This window comes from Drosophila novamexicana, unplaced genomic scaffold (genome assembly GCF_003285875.2).
Source record: "Drosophila novamexicana strain 15010-1031.04,08,12 unplaced genomic scaffold, DnovRS2.1 tig00000024-arrow-pilon, whole genome shotgun sequence".
NCBI classification, from domain to species: domain Eukaryota; kingdom Metazoa; phylum Arthropoda; class Insecta; order Diptera; family Drosophilidae; genus Drosophila; species Drosophila novamexicana.
The window spans coordinates 2,584,242-2,601,915 of record NW_020824768.1 but is presented as its reverse complement, the minus strand read 5'-3'; the positions used below and the strand labels follow the sequence as shown (position 1 = coordinate 2,601,915).

Here is a 17,674-nt window from a genome sequence, read left to right as displayed (position 1 = left end):
TTCAGATAAGGGTACGTCGGCTCCTGGTTAGGACACTCCACGCTGTTCACGGCAATTTAAATCTGAATTGACAGCGTACTTAAAGGCGTGCTCGCTGCGTATATTACGCGAAAGCAAAACAAACTCATAGCCGGCCCAAAGGACAACGACTCGGCGTGCGTTTAGCTATTGACGAGCATATCGTCTAAATGTTGATGACTCGCAAATATGACTGAGCTTCTGTGAAATAGTGTGTGTGTGTGCGTGTGTTTTCGTGAGATACGCATAATGTATTAAGTGTCAGCAGTAGAAGAAATACATTATAATTGCACAGGACAAGCAATTTGGTTGATGTCCCCCACAGGTGAGCTGCAATTTGTGCTTCACATAATGGAATACATTGTTATCGACAGATAGACACCATTATTCCATCGCCCTGATGTGCCAGTCCCTAATACAATTTGGGACTATTTTATTTTATTTATTATTTGATTTGTTGTTGGTTGCCTCTGGCCAACACCGGTCAGCGCCCCATCCCCTTCCCTCCCCACCATAGCTGCCAGCATTGGACATGGCCAAGTATTTATTTTATTTTCATTTTTTTTCTTGTGGATGTCGTGACCAGCCCTCGTCCACTTGGCCTATAAAAACCCCTAGCATTGGGTTACCCACTTAAACACTCCATTTTTTATGGCCCAACTCTTGAGTGCAGAACACTGTGGCTTTTGTCTCTTACATTTCGCTCACTTTTATAGTTGAACTTTAATCGAGGCACTTGGCATGGAGGCAACGACCACGTCCGTTCCATGTTCCTTACCCCCCCCAACAAGTAATAATTGGAGCTAAAGCAAAACGCCAGTTTGTCAACGCTACATACACGTCATATTTAACTGATTAAGTTGCTAAAAAATCAGGGGAAAAACAAACACACGACGGCTGAGCAGAGCTGAAAGTGAAACTCGTACATTTCTGAACGAGTGTGCAAATATGTACCCAAGTCCTGTGCCTTGCACACTTTGCTTATCTAAATTGTTTTATGCCAAAGTCCCCTACTTGTTGGGGCCCAGACCATTAAGCAGCACGCACACACACTGAAACCCACACCCACCCACCACCACACACACACACACAAATATATCCTAGATAATTTTTCAATGTCATTTGACGGCAGCAAAAATTTGACATTAGCCATTAATAAATTAGCGCGCATTTTGAATTTCTGTCTGCTAATTGAATATGAGAGGGAGCTGAACCAGAGAGCTTTTGAAGTTTCGCCTCTGATATTCAAGCACCACAAATCAAGTCCCATCCACACAAATCTGAATTATAAAGACAGGAGCACAGCTGTGCGTTCGCCCGAAGTAATTTTATACGTAGCTTAACCTTTAACGCCAGCGCAATCCTTTGTTTCCGCCGACGCGTCGCCTTTTCACCGCCTTTCACACATCTTTTAACGACTTGACTGGAGTTTGGGTGCTCTGCCACAAAGGGAAACAAATACACCCATTGCATGGGCGTGTGTTGCCTTTTCAAAAAATCTTTTTCAACAGTTCTCAAAATGTTTGGTAAAATGATTTTGGGGTCCGTTGCGGCGGGTCCTTTGCAGCTGTCGCTATTTATATATACCCTGGGCTTATAAGACAAATTGAAGGATTTATTTTCTTTGCATGTATGTTGTACATACGTTAAATTGATATGTTTGTATACGGTTGAAGTATTGCTCATAATAAATCATCAAATAAATTGAATGATTTTCTCTAGCTGTCAATTTTTGTATATTTCGTTCGCTTTAAATTAGATGAAAGTTTTTCAAAATTAAAATGGAGGAAACCAAAATATATAAATTTATTAAGGTAAGACTGGGTGTCACGCAGTCAATCATTGTAGCTTATTTTTCGATCTTATTCTTGGGTCTGTTGTGATTCCTTGACATGTGTTGCTGCCGTAAACCATTTGATTTTTGGCACACCCACACAGCAACAACTGCAAGTTTGTTGTGTGCGAAGTGTGTATTATGTCTGTCTGAAACATTGTTATGAATTCTCGTTGTAATTCCAATGATTACATAGTATTTCGTACATATTTGTAAGCTAAGCCCAAAGGTAATGCTTTAAAATGCCAGTCGACCCAGCGGGACCCGTGGTTCTGTGGCCACAAAGTGTCTTTTCGGATACGACTTCATGTCCCTGTCGCCATTTAAGACGAAGCCAAGACTGTTTATTTTTCCCTTACCCCGACCCACTATAAATGTATGCTCATTTAAGTGCGGTCAGGTGCAGGGTATGATGAAACACACACAAGTGACAACCTTTAAAATTCGCATTACTTCAACTTATGAAAATCGCATAGAAAGGCGAGCGACAGAGCTTTTCCCCTCTCTCTCTCTCTCTCTCTCTCTCTCTCTCTCTCTCTCTCTCTCTCTCTCTCTCTCTAGAGGGAAAATGGCTAATCTTTAAATCAACCTAATTACAATATTTGTCAACTTGACCCTTAAAAAAAGAGAATTCATTGTAAATATAAATACCCTTATATCATATAACATATCCGAGGAATTGTCAAGCTTATAAACTATGAAGCTAAAACTAATTTTCTTATTCTAAGAAAATATTATGGTGCTTTTAATTTTCTACGAATGCTCACAGCAGCCGCACAAAATATACCACATTATATTGCCCGCCCGCGTCGGGTGGAACGCCAATTAGCGTAATTACAAAATAATAATAAAAAAAAAAAACTACTTGAAGCTGAGACAAAAGCATTAAAAAACGCAGCTCTGCGGTGCTTTATGCTGTTTTTTTTTTTTTTTTGCGACTAGAACAAATTTACATTGAATTGTTTTTAATTTGTAAGCAGCTTAAGAACTGACCAACGCTCTGCGGTTTTCGCAGTCTGAATGCAATTCTTGTGGTTGGCTTGAATTGGACATGAACCCACTGAATAAAAGATAGATGACTTTAGGTTAAGCGTCAGCTTGGTTAGAGACATTATAATAACATCCATCATCCCGGACTATATAGGGATGACAGCAACAAATGTTAAGGCTCTTCGCTGTGTAAACATGGCCTATTTTTGTTTACCAAAAATGCTAGGGTTTGCTGTACTTTTGGTGCCAACAGGCAAGTGGCCTTTGAGGGCCATTTGGCGTGCTGATTTCGCCGCACGTCCTATATCTATGTGTAGGCATGTATATGGACCAATAATAAGCCATTTCGTGCACATAATTGGCGAGGGGCAGACGGCGAGTAAATAGCCATAATTAATGTATACTCGAACAATATAAACATAAATGTGACCTGACCGAAATACAAAAAGTGGCTGAAAGTTCACGTCACAGACAAAAAACGAAAATAACAGAAAAAATAAAGCGGAAGCCACAGGGCGAGAGCTACGGAAATTGTTTGTCACCGCGTTTTTTTGTGCATGTGTCTGCGTACGTGTGTGTCTGTTTGTGTAACTGTGTGTGCGTGCGTAATACTCACGCGGGAAAGTATGCAATAAAGGCTATTTCTTCATTGATACGCAAACAAGCGAGCGATTTGTAACGATATAGCTTTGTTTTTATGTATATTCTGCATTGCATACACAGTATCAGTATTTCGCGCCGAAAAAAGCAGCGCAAATTGCCAGAGACAACAGAAAACATATTTTCGTGGACGAGGACATCATTGCCCCTGATTGCGTTGACATAATCGCATTGACAGCCAACGCATCCTGCGGATATTTGCAGCCGTTGCGGTCGGTTCGAGCGTTCGAGCAAAAACCATTTTCGCTTTTAATGTAAAGATACAAATTTTCTGCACATATCCTTCTGAATCCCATTCATTCGATAATCAAGTTATACTCATTTAAGAAATGCATTATGCTAGGACAAACTTCGCTAAATAAGATCAGAAAATTGTTTGAAACAAAATGTTTGCTTCCAGCTCTAACTAAAGCTTATAGTAAATGCTCTTTGAAAACTTCAAAATCACATTACTTTGACAAAACTCAATCGGCTTAAATGTTTGCTGGCAACTCGATTATGATTTTGCCATCTAGTTTAATTCTGCGCATACTTGGATATTTGTGTATGCCAAGACAGATAGCTGCTGCATACAGGGTATTTCACAGTGTTGTAATTATTTATTACGTCGAGGAAGATATCGTTTATTCTCGCTCAAAGCATGCTCGGTTTTGCATAATTTTGCGACACATTAAGCCTGAGCCGATGGCGGTCCCAGAAACTTCAATCAAGCGCAAAGCCTTTTTTTATTTTTGATAATAGAAAAATTAAATGAATGCAAACTGTTGTGAATTTGCCGCTGCACAAAGGATGTCTCGAAATTATGCGCTCCGCTCTCGAGGGTGCCATTGTCATTGACAAGTGGTGACAGCTGCTCCGTTTTGTGCCCCTTCTTCTTCTGCTTCTCCTTCTTCCTGCTGTTGTCCTGGCTGTCTGGAGTCCTTTGTGCCGTCGCGGACTTGCTGCGCTGTGACGTTTTTATTACAAAGGCTCATGAATTTTATTTGGCACGAAAATAGCAGGGCGGTCTACTGTTGCCAATTTGATGAGCATTTTTGGGCGACTTTCGTTTTGGCCTTGGCTGCAACATGAACGCGAATGCCGTGACAGCAGCGACCAGAAACGGGAAGCCAGCCAGCCAGAAAGCACACAGTAGGCGCTCGAAACTATGAGCTCAAGATTACGAAAATTGTTTACACAATGCGCCAGCGTGGCATGCGCTGCCCACCACAGCTCTAATTAAAAAAGTTTCACGTTTAACCGCTTGAGTTGGCAGTACGCACGCACACGGTATGTGGCATGTGTGTTGTGTGGCAGGATGTGTGTGTGATTAGTGCGTGGCTAGACAATCAAAACTTTTGTTCAAGCAGATCCACAGCAGCTTCAAAGCCAGCCCGAGCAACTGGAGCAACTAGAAACCTTACCGCAAAACGCACGCCTGGCGACCTCAGATTTCTTGGCTCCCACGCAGCCTCCTCGCCGACTATAAAATTAATGAAGCGCCTCAGTTAGGAGCATTCAGCTGGCGGCTATTGCCACAAAAGAGACATTAAAGTTGTCTTTGCCTTTGCTGCCATGGTTGACATGGTTGTTGCTCTAGTCTCGTGCTGGCTTCTCATTGCTGATGCTTATTTAAATATGCGCATAAAAGCTACGAACGCCCGTCAGGATTTATGGCCTGCGGCCGATTGGGGTCCCTTTTTGGGCGCGCGCCTCGCCCATTTTGTGGCTAATCTCTGATGTACACTTAATTATGTGGCACGCTTGCTGATTGCCGACGATCTCTGGCAGCTGCCAACCCTTTCTATACCCGCGCCCAGAGGGCAACCACCTTTTAAATAAGTGCCTAATTATACACTAGCAGAGCATTATATATAATTGATATATTATCGAAAAGGGATTTTTTCTCTCGCTGACAAATTAGTTATATGTGGCGTATGATTAATTTATTAGTTTTGCTGTACTAATCAAAGTGTAAACTCTGGATACAGGTATTTTATAGTCGGTCATTGAGTTCTTAGCGAATTCCATTATTCTTAATGCTTTGTCGCATACCCCTTTGACTCTTTGTCTGAGCCATATGCCATGTAAATTTCATATAGTTAATCCTGTTAGTTAGTCAAGCAAAAGTATGATAAATTTTTTACAATTTCATTGGCCTTTTTCTCTGTCGGTGGCAGTGCAAACAAAATTGCCAAAAAAAAAGAAGCGAAACGCTAAAAATGAGAAAGGAGGCGGAACTGCGGGGCCATGTTCGCTGCATGCAAAATGCACTGCAAATTCAGTGAAAGTTGCGCAGCAGCTGCAAGTTTGCCATGGTATAAAAAAAAAGAGACCGGAATTGAGCAACTGGCAAAAAGAAACGCAAAAATTTCTTTTCGCAACCCGCCCTGCATTCCACTTATTTTACGCTACACTGCCTGCCATAAAGCAATCAATTCGAGCAGAGTGCGTGCACTCTCTCACGTCAATCTGTGGGATTTGATGCCGACCAACAACACCTTTGACAAGGAGCACTCGAAAAACATTGAACACTAGGCGAGAATTTTAGACCATGTTAGTAATTGCTTTTAAGCGAAACTCTTGCGAGGTGCCACTGTCCTTGGCCGCAGCGAATGACCACTAATCCGTCAAACAGTCAAACAATCGGGCAACACTTGAATTTATTTGAAACACTTGATAAACATCTACAATTAGTAAATTTGCTACAATTCAATAAAATTGAATATGAATAAGCAGCTCGATGGGATACCCCAATACCCCATTTGTTCTATTTTCAGTTTGCAACACGGGTCACTTGCGCATTTGATTGAATCAAGTAATATTCACTTGTCATGCGATTGAATGATTACGCTTACGGCAATCAAAGCGCAGGAACGCGAATAGCGCATTTCATGTAAATTGGTCGAGACCCTCAGGCAAACTTAAGGCAAGTAACGCGTATCTTGAATTAGTTCGAATATAAAATTCATCCGCGCTGCCAGTTAACATTGCGCATACGCCCCGTAGTAAAATAAATAAATAATATAATCTTAAAGGACTAAAGACAAAAGCCACTGAATACACAAAGGCAACTACTGTCACTTAACAGAAAAAGAAGTCCAAATATATTTCAATACAATAATTGACCGCGTTCAAGGGCAGCAGTCTATTGATTTGTTGTAGGACCTGGCATTAATAAATAATAGCCAGAGTTTAAAGTCTAGACTGACAAAAATGATAATTAATAATCTGCTTAAGAGTTTACCTTAATAAAATTCTTGCAACCTTCATTAGACTCTGCTTTAAGCTGTTATTAACAGAGCCTCTGCTAACATGCCTGTTTATTAACAGAGTATCTAGCAGTTGAGATTGCTCGCGTGCAAAACTTCTTGTTTCGCAACACAAACATTTAAAATATGTTTTCATTACATTTTGCTTTCTTTTTTTTTTTTACTTTGTGCAAATGAAAAATCAAAGCATTTTCCGGCAGCAGCACAAAAGATAGAAAACAAATTTTTAGGGATTATTGCAGGAATTCATTACAGACTTCGATAAAGCAAATTGTTTTGGCTTAAATACTTCGAACTTTGTGTCCACTATCTCACATCTTAAAAGATATACATTTAAGGAGTTAATATGACAAGGTCACAATTGAATAATAGCAAAGCGTTGAAAATTTATACTGTGCAAGTTTTGAGATCGTGTGCTGTGTGTTAAAAAGAAAGTTGTTGCAAACTTTGGCATCGGTTCGAATGGTGGCGTACGCCTCATGTTGTAAGTGCTGGGTAAACTTTTAATTATTGCACACTTGCGACGTTCAATTTGTGCTCGATGTTGCAAGATTGAGAAGTTTTCAGAGCTCAATTATGTACGAGTTTGAAATATATGTCTTAAATGCTTTGGCGTCAATTTATTGGGTTAAATTGTTGTTTGTGTTTTTGGGACAGTTTTCCGGAGAGCCCTGAGTCAGAGATACAGAGACAGCTACGTAGCATTTGTATTTGTTTTGACTTGGAAGTAAATATTTTAAATTTTATGTAACAATGTTTCAAACACGTCTTAAGAGTCTTACCGAAAGAGCGGAGAAAGCCGAGGACCGACGTCGTTTTGTTTTTCGAACTTTTTTGCTGTTCATCGCATTTCTGCTGCTTGCCGTACTCCAATGGATAGCGATTACGGCCTTGGCTGGGTAACATGCTCTATTGGGCTTCCATTAAGAACTACTACAGCCATAATATGCTGTTTACTCCATAGAAACAAAATTACTGCCCTGGTGTATAGCCATGAGTCGGCACTGTTGATTGTGTTCTTCATGAGCATCATGTTCTTCCTGGTGTTCGCCGTTAGCTCCCAAATAAGGAAAATGGCTTGCATGAACTGGGTCCTTACTCTGCTGGTAATCGAGGGCCAGATCTTGGCCATCGGGCTCCTGGTTGTCAATACAAATATGCTGCGACTGTTGATTGGCTTTCTAGCTGCCTTGATATTCATAGTTATGTCTTCGTTAATTGCTATATTTGTATCGGTAAGTTAAAAAAAAGGAATCTAGCACAAGACATTCCAAACTCATATCACTATGCCATCCAGTTTGACCTCACGAAATATGCAACATTATTGTTCTTGGTGGACTTCCTTTTACTTGTGTTCTGTATTTATACTATCACCTACTTCCTAATCCTACATCTGAGTTGGCCCTTTTTCCTGTATGCTTTTATCGTCGTGATGCTGGTGTTGCCCGTAAGGCGTTGCTTATTGTTATACTTGCCTCTGATGCCCACATCTCACTTATAAAACACGTCCACAACACGCACACACACTAACACCCACCCATGTCACAACCACTCGACATGCACTCGCCATTTACAGATTGTGATGTATCATGTGCAATCGGTTATGGGTAATGGCCAAGAGCGGACCGGGCTGAAAGATGACAAGTTATCCGCGCTGCTATTGTTTCACGACTTTCTGGCCCTGTACATGCTAACATTTTACTGGCGACCCACTAAATAAAAGCCATGTTTCAGACATGCCCTTGCGCTGGGCAGAAGCTCGTCTCTATTCAAGCTCTTTCTGTCTCAGACAAACATGCATGCGGTTTCTGGAAAAAGCCGGCAACGTCCTCTGCAGGCAGCCTGTCGGTCCCAGTTGATGCAGCATTATGTGATCCCGACACAGAATCAGTCCATCACCGTCGCAGTCCCTGGCGTAGGATGTTATGAAGCTGCGCACAGTTTCTGTGGCACACTCCGGATTTGATACGCAGCTCTCGTAATCTGGAATGATGTTTTGTAGGGCTTAGTCGATGGTCAAAGGAAGCCAGCTGGCAGCTCGCATTACCCTGTGCTCCAAAGAACTGACCGAGCCGTATCGCATCCTGCCAATACGGCCGGGAGATACGATATATGCTGCATGGGCTTGGCCCGCACATTGCCGGCTTATGGTCCGTGGCCGTTGCTGCAATGCACTTCAAACAGTCATCGCTGAGGAGCGGTGAGCCAAGTGCAGCTGCAATGAACGGGCAGATGAGTATCGATGAAATCGACGAAATCCTGGCTTACAGTGTCAAATGTTCCTCATTTTTAAGACAACAAATTTCGGTTTTTTAAGTGTTTAAATATCTCTGTTATCTCCTTTACTATGTTGCAATATATATGTATGTATATATATATGTAGATGATTACATTTGGTTAGCATAAACATGCTGGGGTGTTTTAATGGGTACTCTGAACGTGACCGAGTACTTTGCCAAAGAGCTCCCACTTATCATGACTTACCCACGCCCGGAGCAGTGACCACTTCAAAGGGGAGTATCACCTCGCTGACATTATTCTCCTTTGTCGCCAGCGCTATGTTCAGGCGCCCGAGATGATTCTTTTGCTTTAGATGCATGTAAATGGCGCCCGCGATAAGCAATAGCGCTACGAAAATGGCAGCTGAGCTCAGCAGCTTCTTAATGCGACACTTTCCATACTTTGCCCAACTGCTTCGCTGTTGCTGCCGTTGACTGCCCTGCAATAGTTGCACCTCAACTGGAGAAGGGGCTATATTTATCGGAGTCGTTGACATTGTGGCTGCACTTTGTGGAGGCACTTAATAAATTGGCGTTCTAATTCTTCACTTGTCAGCGTAACGGAGGCTCTTTCGGGTGCGGGTTGTACAGGTACTCGTCTGATACTGGGCGATAACCCCAGCCAAATGTACTCGAATGCTAGCTCATTTAGATTATCGCTCTCTCACTCTCTTGCTCCCTCTCTCTCTTTCATTGTTTGGCCTGTAATTCATGCTTGCGGTTTCGGAGCGGGCGTTCTCTATCTTGACAGCTCGGGGCTTATCTGAAACCGCACAGCATGCTCATATTCTGGACTGCTCACGGGCTAGCCCTCAGTCAATTGCTGTTGTTCTATGCCACGCTCCGCACATAAAACGCAGATGTGCTCGCCAAAATTAGGTGTCGATTGCATTTGCTAGTTCAACTTCGCATATGACAATTTACGGCGGATCTGGAACTGGGCTTGGGTCTGGCTCTGGCTCTGGCGCAGGGTGGGCGTATAACCTTGCGCATTTGTATGCACGTACTGTAAGCAAATATGAAAAATTGTTGAGCACATTGCAAACTGGCAACGCAACCATTTGGCAAGCATGTGGCACGAGCAGAGGCGTCGGCAACAATTGTCGGGAGGGCCATATGGTAAGTGTCAATGGGAAGTTTTGAATTATTTGTGTGCACTCAGAACATATCAATCCTTATTTGGAAGCAAAACTTGATTAATGTCACTTATCCAATCCTTGTCCGAATTGGGTCTTTGTTTTTATGTTATCTTTGCGTATTGGATATTTTCTTATATCTATGCGTATTTAAACATGTATATATCCAGATTAACATGAACTCTTTAAATCTTCAAAAATATGAAACAGAAAAATTAAAATAAAGCTAAACTTAATAATAAAGCTAAACTTAATAATAATAATAAACAAAAATATGGAATATGTATTAAATATTTGTACATACCAAAAACTGTCCATAAGTTTGTGCCAACCAACTTTTAACGATCAGCGAAATCAACTGAAAAAAAAATCCAAAACTTACGATTAGTTTTCGATATGCAAAGATTTACTTGCAGCAACTACAAAAGCATGCTGTAAAACTGACGAATTTTCAATCGAAGCAGCACAAAAGTATGTAACAGATTCTGCTATCAACTAGATAAGTGCACACTGTGAAATACTTTCATATATTTATAATAACCTACTCACCTGTAAATCCATATGCAAGATTGTGTTATCGTCATCTATCAGTAGGCGGGCTTCGAACTTTTATAAGAACACATCACTGAAAGAACAAAGAGCAGAGAAAATGTTAATTAGCTTAAGAACGCAGCTTGCTCGCTAAACCTTACTTGAATAAGTGAGAATCGTGTAGAAGAGCAATATTTGTATCTAAGTTTCTTTATAATTTTTAGCTCAGCTCAACATACACCTACATATTTACACCACATTTAAACATATATAAACTAATAAGCAAACATACGCTTGTAATAGTTACTACATTTATTCTAAATAAAATAAGTTTTGTTAATAATACGTACCAGTTTTATTAGTGAGCTCGGCCATAGCCACCTTCTCCTTTGTTAAACCCGCGGACTCCTCCAAAATTGAAGCCGCCGTCTCCTCCTATGTCGAAGCCGCCTCCTCTTATGTCGAAGCTGCCGTATCCTTCTATGTCGAACCTGCCGCCTCCTCCAATATAAAAGCCCCCTCTTCCTATGTCGAAGACGCCGCCTCCTCTTATGTCGAAGCTGCCGTCTCTTCCTGTGTCGAAGCCGCCGTTTCCTCCTATGTCGAAGCCGCCGTTTCCTCCTATGTCGAAGCCGTCGTTTCCTCCTATGTCGAAGCCGCCGTCACATTTAATATGAAGTGAAGCCTATGGGGCTTACTTGAATTCTTGAGAATCGAGTAGAGGGGCATTACCTAAGAATACGTTTTTTTTAGTTTGCATCGTGGCTACATACATACATACATACATACATACATACATACATACATACATACATACATACATACATACATACATACATACATACATACATACATACATACATACATACATACATACATACATACATACATACATACATACATACATACATACATACATACATACATACATACATACATACATACATACATACATACATACATACATACATACATACATACATACATACATACATACATACATACATACATACATATATACATACATATATACATACATATATACATACATATACATACATACACCTACATACATACACCTACATACATACACCTACATACATGCACCTACATACATACACCTACATACATACACCTACATACATACACCTACATACATACACCTACATACATACGCCTACATACATGCATCTACATCTACATACATATCTACTTACCTGCTCCACCGCGTCAAGCTGCTCCTCCACCGGCCGTTGCAGCCAACGTTTCCTGCCTTATTGAATTTCAGCAGGGTCTACTTAAATTTTTGAGAATCGAGGAGGAGAGCATTTAAAAATGCATTTAATTTAAATTTGCAACGCAGTGCCATCTAACTTAGACTGTGTTAAGTTAGAGAAAGCATTCATGTGTACGGACGTACACACATATACATATGTACACATACACATGCATGCATGCATACATACATACATACATACATACACACATATATAACGATAAAATTATATTTAAATTAAATAATGATCAAAATATTGATGTTAGAGGAATGAATAAAGGACTTTTATTTTAGAAATCAATCCAACTAGATGCCTTCCAGCTTCAAACAATTGTTTGCCAAAATAACTTACGTGTAAGCTTTACGTAACCAGATTAACTCCATTCTCCAACGTAAACTAGTTGTGACACTGTTTTATTTTTAAACCAGTCTAAATATTTCCCCCAGAGCTTGAATTTAAGCTGTCAATGGCTGAACATGGGTGGAAAAAAATCACATGTACGCGACAGGACCAGCCCACTTAGCAGCTGCTGGCCAGGTGCACAGCTTAATGTGTGCCGTCATTTAGTTGATTGTTTTTATATACCCTGTAGTAAATTCGTTGGATCTGATATCTGATTGTGTATGTATGTAAAAAGGAAATTAATTGGATTGCATGTGCAAAGAGATTGGAAATAGATAGACGATAGTATAAGAATAGAAAATGTGTTTGCTGAAGTGGATTTAAGCGAACATCATTATTTATGTATAGCTTAGGTATGCAGAAGGCGGATGGACTTTCAATATGCTCGCATGTGTATATATGTATGCAGGTATATATAACCCTGCACATGCTCTCTCTCGCGAGCGAGGATAACTCTTACCCTGATTTCGAATTCTAATTCCAATAAATAATTTGCTGAAATAAGAATCGTATTTGTAAAAAAATACATACATAATCAGCTAAAATCATTCATTTTGACTTACCCGATAGTTCTTGATGTGCAGGGTATTTGGCAGTTGTTGTTATGTTTTAAGTTGTTTGTGTTTTCTCGCACATTGCTCGGTTCGTTGGCCTTGTGTGTGTCGCTTTCAAATGTCATCATTGTCTTAAGGCATTTCCTGCACTCCTCTTGGCCAAAGTAATTTGCGTGTTTTCTTACAAAACACATGAGAATGGCTGCGAGCAGGGGCCCAAAAACCGAATTCAATTATGGTATCGTTTTAAGTAGTTCTTTAAATGGCTTTTTGTTTGCAACGTTAAGGCAAGTGGCGACCAGGGGGCGGCCAGGGGGCCGTCAGGGGACAACAATGGAGCGTGGTTCCGGCAAGGTCGTTGGGAACGAGTTAGTGTGTGTTACATGCACATACTTATAATGTACTCATTATGTGGCACATTCTTGTTCTTGCATATTTTCCAGCCGAATTCCTTTGAGCTGGGACGCTGGCACTGAAAAGTTCCCAGAAGCTGGGCGCTCTAATGGCGAAATTCGAGTCGAGGCACTTGCTGCACTCGATTACGGTCGGCACTTTCCGGTTTGATACCGTCCGTTGGCTTGTTGTTCCGCCTGCATTTGAATGGATAGCGGCAAAGGGGCGGCAGCAGGGTGCTGCTGCTGGTGTACCCTGAACACGTAGCGAGCTAAAACAAAGTTAATTAGATTTGTTGCAAGATGGTCATTATTGAACCCAAATGGTCCTTGGATGGGCGGGAGGGGGGAGGCAGCGTCGCGCCCTTTTAATGGACTAGCTAGTGCAGTCATTTTGAAATTTTGTATGCGCCATTTTTATGTGGTTTACTCGCCTGGAACGGTCCGTGTCCATGCAATTACCCAGCTGGATGGCAGCTCTGGCCACTGGGCATTGCTCAAACGCAAACAGCTTAAATCTCGGTTGTTCTTTATGCAATTCGCGTAACGTTTTTATGTATTTACGAGTGGTTGCGTGTAAAATGTGTGCATTTCTCTTTGCAGCTAAACCAGGCATTAAACAGGATAACGCAGGATAACGTCCAGGGCGCTGAAGGCTGCCGGCAAAAGTTATATTATTAACAGGTTCTGAAATCGGAAATGTAAATGTGGCCAACGGCAAAGTTGTCTGATTGAGAATGCAAATCGCATACAGAAACTGATTGCGGGGCTAAAACGAATTTTGTGGCTGGAGAAAACAAGTAATCAAGTGCACACAGGTAACCGTCTAACCCACCTATCTACCCGTTGCACGCTGCGTATGCGTAATAAGCAGCAGCAACAGCACGTGCGTGTCGAGAGGGAGCACACGGTGAGACAGGCAGGCACAGTTGACCATTAAAGTGGCGGAAATGACACTGGCAAAATGTATCGCTGCAAAAATTGGTTTTGTGCGCGCAGCAACAACAACAACTACGTCGACGTGGCACTAAACGAGCCGGGCCAAGCCACGACATCCACGTTACCACCGACGCCCAAAAGCAACAGTAACAGTAACAGCAACAGCAACAGCATCAATAGAGCTCGTAACAAGGCCAATAGCAATCAGCAGGCAAACGCGAATGCGACCCACAGATCAACACCCACCGATGATCCACCGCAGGCAGCAGCCGGAGCAGCAGCAGGAGCAGCAAGTGGTGCGGCCCATGTGGTCACCTTTTTGGAGGATGCACCGAGCAGTAGTAACGGCGGCGTAACCAGCAGCCGGATTGTGACCACCGCTGAGCTGCATCAGGCTCACATGCTGGAGCACCATTCCAATTTGGATGCCATCGAGCAGGCCGACGATTTCATTTATGGTCCTGGCGCAGGACTTTCGCTGTGCGACGACAGCCTGCCCTCGGCCAAGAATTGCTACAGACTCGTCATGTTGGGGTGAGTTTTCGTATAATCAAAGCTATACGAGTTAGTCCTTCTGCCAGGCACTTAAAGGCAACTCCACTTTGCAGGTCGTCACGCGCTGGCAAATCGTCGATTGTGGCACGTTTCCTGGGCAATCGCTTTGAGGAGGCCTATACGCCAACTATCGAGGAGTTTCATCGCAAATTGTATCGCATACGAAACGAGGTCTTTCAATTGGATATTTTGGATACTTCTGGCTATCATCCGTTTCCCGCAATGCGTCGTTTGTCATTTTTAACGGGTGAGTTGAATGTGTGCGCCCGTGTTTGTGTGTGTGCGTGTGTGTTAGCCGCAATCATATCAAACGCACGTTTCATCACTTAAGTTGCCGAGTTCCCGCCGCTATTTAATGTGCTATAAATTATCATAAGAATCAGCCACAGCTGGAGCTCTGCCGGAGTCAGTTATTTGTTCCAACACACACACAGACAAGCCCAGACACTCACAGCTAGTGGTAGTCCCAATGTGCGATAAAGGACCCAATAAATAAGCAATAAATTTGTATTAGCTAAATCAAATATTGTTAAATATTTCATTTGATGGCATCGATTTGCATTGCAGGCGATCTCTTTATATTGGTTTTTAGCATGGACTCTCGTGAATCCTTCGAGGAGGTTGTGCGTCTGCGAGAGAATATACTGGAGACCAAGTGGGCGGCACTTAACCCAGGCTCGGGCTTCAAGAAGAAAAGTCTGCCAAAAATACCCATGATACTAGCGGGCAACAAATGTGATCGCGAATTCAAGTGAGTTGGCGATATATTACGATCCTTCAATCGAAAATTTCAATTGTTTCAATTCAAACAGAACCGTGCAGCTGGACGAGGTTATGGGCTACATAGCTGGGCAGGACAATTGCTGCACTTTTGTGGAGTGCTCAGCACGCCAGAACTATCGCATCGACGATCTGTTCCATGCCCTGTTCATGGTTTCCAACCTGCCCCTGGAGATGACACCGAACCAGCACCGACGCCTGGTGTCCGTCTTCGGTGCACCCTCTCCACTGCCTCCGCACGGCTCTGCCGTTGGTGGCACCAAGAAGAATGCCCTGTCCATCAAGCGGCGCTTCAGCGATGCCTGCGGCGTGGTTACGCCCAATGCACGGCGTCCCAGCATACGCACCGATCTCAACCTGATGCGCTCCAAGACGATGGCCCTCAATGATGGCGGCGAGGGGGTGCGCAGTACATCCCGCTGGAACCGCTGCGCCATCATGTGAATCTGCTCATTACGAAAGAGCTCAGATTTCTGGCGTCCATGTGATAGTAGTGAGAAGCGGTCACAGTGTGGGTGAGGCCACCAGAGAGATATAGAAAGAGATAGACATAGAGATAGAGATAGAGACCGAGAGAAAGATCTTATTTTTAAACGCAGCGTTTGGGTGATTTCTTTATGTAATGTAAATACTTGAGCACATACTTATACAAAATAAAACTAGGAACATGTATGTGGCCTAGGCAAGCATGCATGCAAATTTAATATGCATTTTGCATTTTTTCGCATTGTTATTATACTATTAGCAAAGCCAAACAATTCGAATATAGAATATTATGCATATTTAATCACAGTTATTGAACAGCACCCCGTATCTGCCAGCCTCTTCTATGTAAACAGACCAAATAGCCTACGTTCGACAAATATTTACATATTCGATTTTATTGTAATTTTTATCGGCACTTTGTTTTTTAATTGACGCACAACAAAACACACAAAATGCAGGCGACAATAATGTTAGGATGTACTTGGAATTGGTACTTGTTCGTATTTGACTCGGTTTAAGATTAATAACAAAATGGAATTTGAATGAATTGAAATGATAACTCATAGTTAATTTAATTGTTATTGTTGTTTGTTGTTGATGTTACCACGTTCCTTTCAGAAGTTTTGCATATCAGCCAAAAATATCCAACAAATAAAATAAAATCCCAGCATGAAATCAAAATCTAAGCACGCCAAAACCGTAAACCAAAAAAACTTTAGACCTAGAGGGTCCAATGAAACACTATGGTAAAACTTGTACACCGAGCAACCAGACCTAAAGAACAAATACTTAAAACTAATCTATGCCAATACATAATCATATACAATGAGTACATATATGAGTATATATTATACTAAGACACATATACACATACATATAAATATACACGTATAGCGTTAAACCGAATTTATGTGTAATAAATTCGAGTTTCAATTTAACCTAAGCAACAGCAACAATTTTCGCGAGTTTAACTAAACCTTTAACAGAAGTATTATGAGTAAAGGAATTAACAATTTCAATATGAAACAAAGACCAAATTAACATTATATTATATACAATACAATACTTATATACTTACTATATTATATACTATATCTAAACTGATCAAAATGCGTTAACATAAAAGTTATTTCAAATTTCGACGCTAATATTGCATTATTCCAAGAAGTGCAAATATTTACAATTTTCATGGAATGGGACACACATACGTTACGATTAAAGGTTAATATAAATATACATATATATTGTATTAATAACAACCTTAACAATTATGGGCAATGGGCCCGGTATTTGCAAAGTATGTTAAGTATAAAATTTACATTTTAATGCTTTGGATTTGCATTGTTTATTATGATTAAATAAAATTCATGAAATTACACGAATTTTTGAATTTTCAAAGTGGGGGCCATCTACCTTGAGCTTAAAAGCTTGACTAGATTGGAGGGGTGCAGAGCTTTGCACGTCTTAAAACTTTGCCAAGGCTTTAAGGATGTCATCAAGGATGGTTGCTGTAACGGGCTGCCAGAAGCTTATGCCAAGAAAGCTTTAAAGCTTGAATAGTGGAAGCAAAAGCTTCATAAAAGCTTTCCA

At 41.4% G+C, this 17,674-nt stretch overlaps 3 protein-coding genes across 3 annotated transcripts; 2 read left to right on the top strand and 1 right to left on the bottom strand.

Moving 5' to 3' along the window:
* Positions 1 to 121: 121 nt before the first annotated feature.
* LOC115771117 (GTP-binding protein Rhes) lies at positions 122 to 17,329 on the top strand. The gene is made up of 5 exons (XM_030716681.1): positions 122 to 343; positions 13,928 to 14,797; positions 14,872 to 15,065; positions 15,386 to 15,569; positions 15,631 to 17,329. The coding sequence occupies exons 2-5, from the start codon at positions 14,289 to 14,291 to the stop codon at positions 16,040 to 16,042; spliced, it is 1,299 nt and encodes a 432-aa protein (XP_030572541.1). The 5' UTR covers positions 122 to 343; positions 13,928 to 14,288; the 3' UTR covers positions 16,043 to 17,329.
* Positions 1,771 to 8,490, top strand: LOC115771118. Its single transcript, XM_030716682.1, has 5 exons — positions 1,771 to 1,832; positions 7,528 to 7,652; positions 7,718 to 7,988; positions 8,051 to 8,200; positions 8,330 to 8,490. Exons 1-5 carry the CDS (start codon positions 1,800 to 1,802, stop codon positions 8,471 to 8,473), a joined length of 723 nt encoding a protein of 240 aa, XP_030572542.1. The 5' UTR covers positions 1,771 to 1,799; the 3' UTR covers positions 8,474 to 8,490.
* LOC115771119 lies at positions 8,502 to 9,607 on the bottom strand. The gene is made up of 3 exons (XM_030716683.1): positions 9,238 to 9,607; positions 8,801 to 8,968; positions 8,502 to 8,736 (listed from the first exon to the last, which is right to left on the bottom strand). The coding sequence occupies exons 1-3, from the start codon at positions 9,527 to 9,529 to the stop codon at positions 8,519 to 8,521; spliced, it is 678 nt and encodes a 225-aa protein (XP_030572543.1). The 5' UTR covers positions 9,530 to 9,607; the 3' UTR covers positions 8,502 to 8,518.
* Positions 17,330 to 17,674: the final 345 nt, after the last annotated feature.

Excerpts from the sequence above, each read along its gene's own strand:
- LOC115771118 (XM_030716682.1), top strand. The coding sequence starts at position 1,800 with ATGGAGGAAACCAAAATATATAAATTTATTAAG. Across the intron at positions 1,833-7,527 it reads AAATATATAAATTTATTAAG|AGTCTTACCGAAAGAGCGGA; the intron begins GTAAGACTGGGT and ends ACACGTCTTAAG. Across the intron at positions 8,201-8,329 it reads TCGTGATGCTGGTGTTGCCC|ATTGTGATGTATCATGTGCA; the intron begins GTAAGGCGTTGC and ends CGCCATTTACAG.
- LOC115771117 (XM_030716681.1), top strand. The coding sequence starts at position 14,289 with ATGTATCGCTGCAAAAATTGGTTTTGTGCGCGCAGCAACAACAACAAC. Across the intron at positions 15,066-15,385 it reads TCGTTTGTCATTTTTAACGG|GCGATCTCTTTATATTGGTT; the intron begins GTGAGTTGAATG and ends TTTGCATTGCAG. Across the intron at positions 15,570-15,630 it reads AAATGTGATCGCGAATTCAA|AACCGTGCAGCTGGACGAGG; the intron begins GTGAGTTGGCGA and ends CAATTCAAACAG.
- LOC115771119 (XM_030716683.1), bottom strand. The coding sequence starts at position 9,529 with ATGTCAACGACTCCGATAAATATAGCCCCTTCTCCAGTTGAGGTGCAA. Across the intron at positions 8,969-9,237 it reads GGTCACTGCTCCGGGCGTGG|CTGCACTTGGCTCACCGCTC; the intron begins GTAAGTCATGAT and ends CGTTCATTGCAG. Across the intron at positions 8,737-8,800 it reads TCAGTTCTTTGGAGCACAGG|ATTACGAGAGCTGCGTATCA; the intron begins GTAATGCGAGCT and ends ACATCATTCCAG.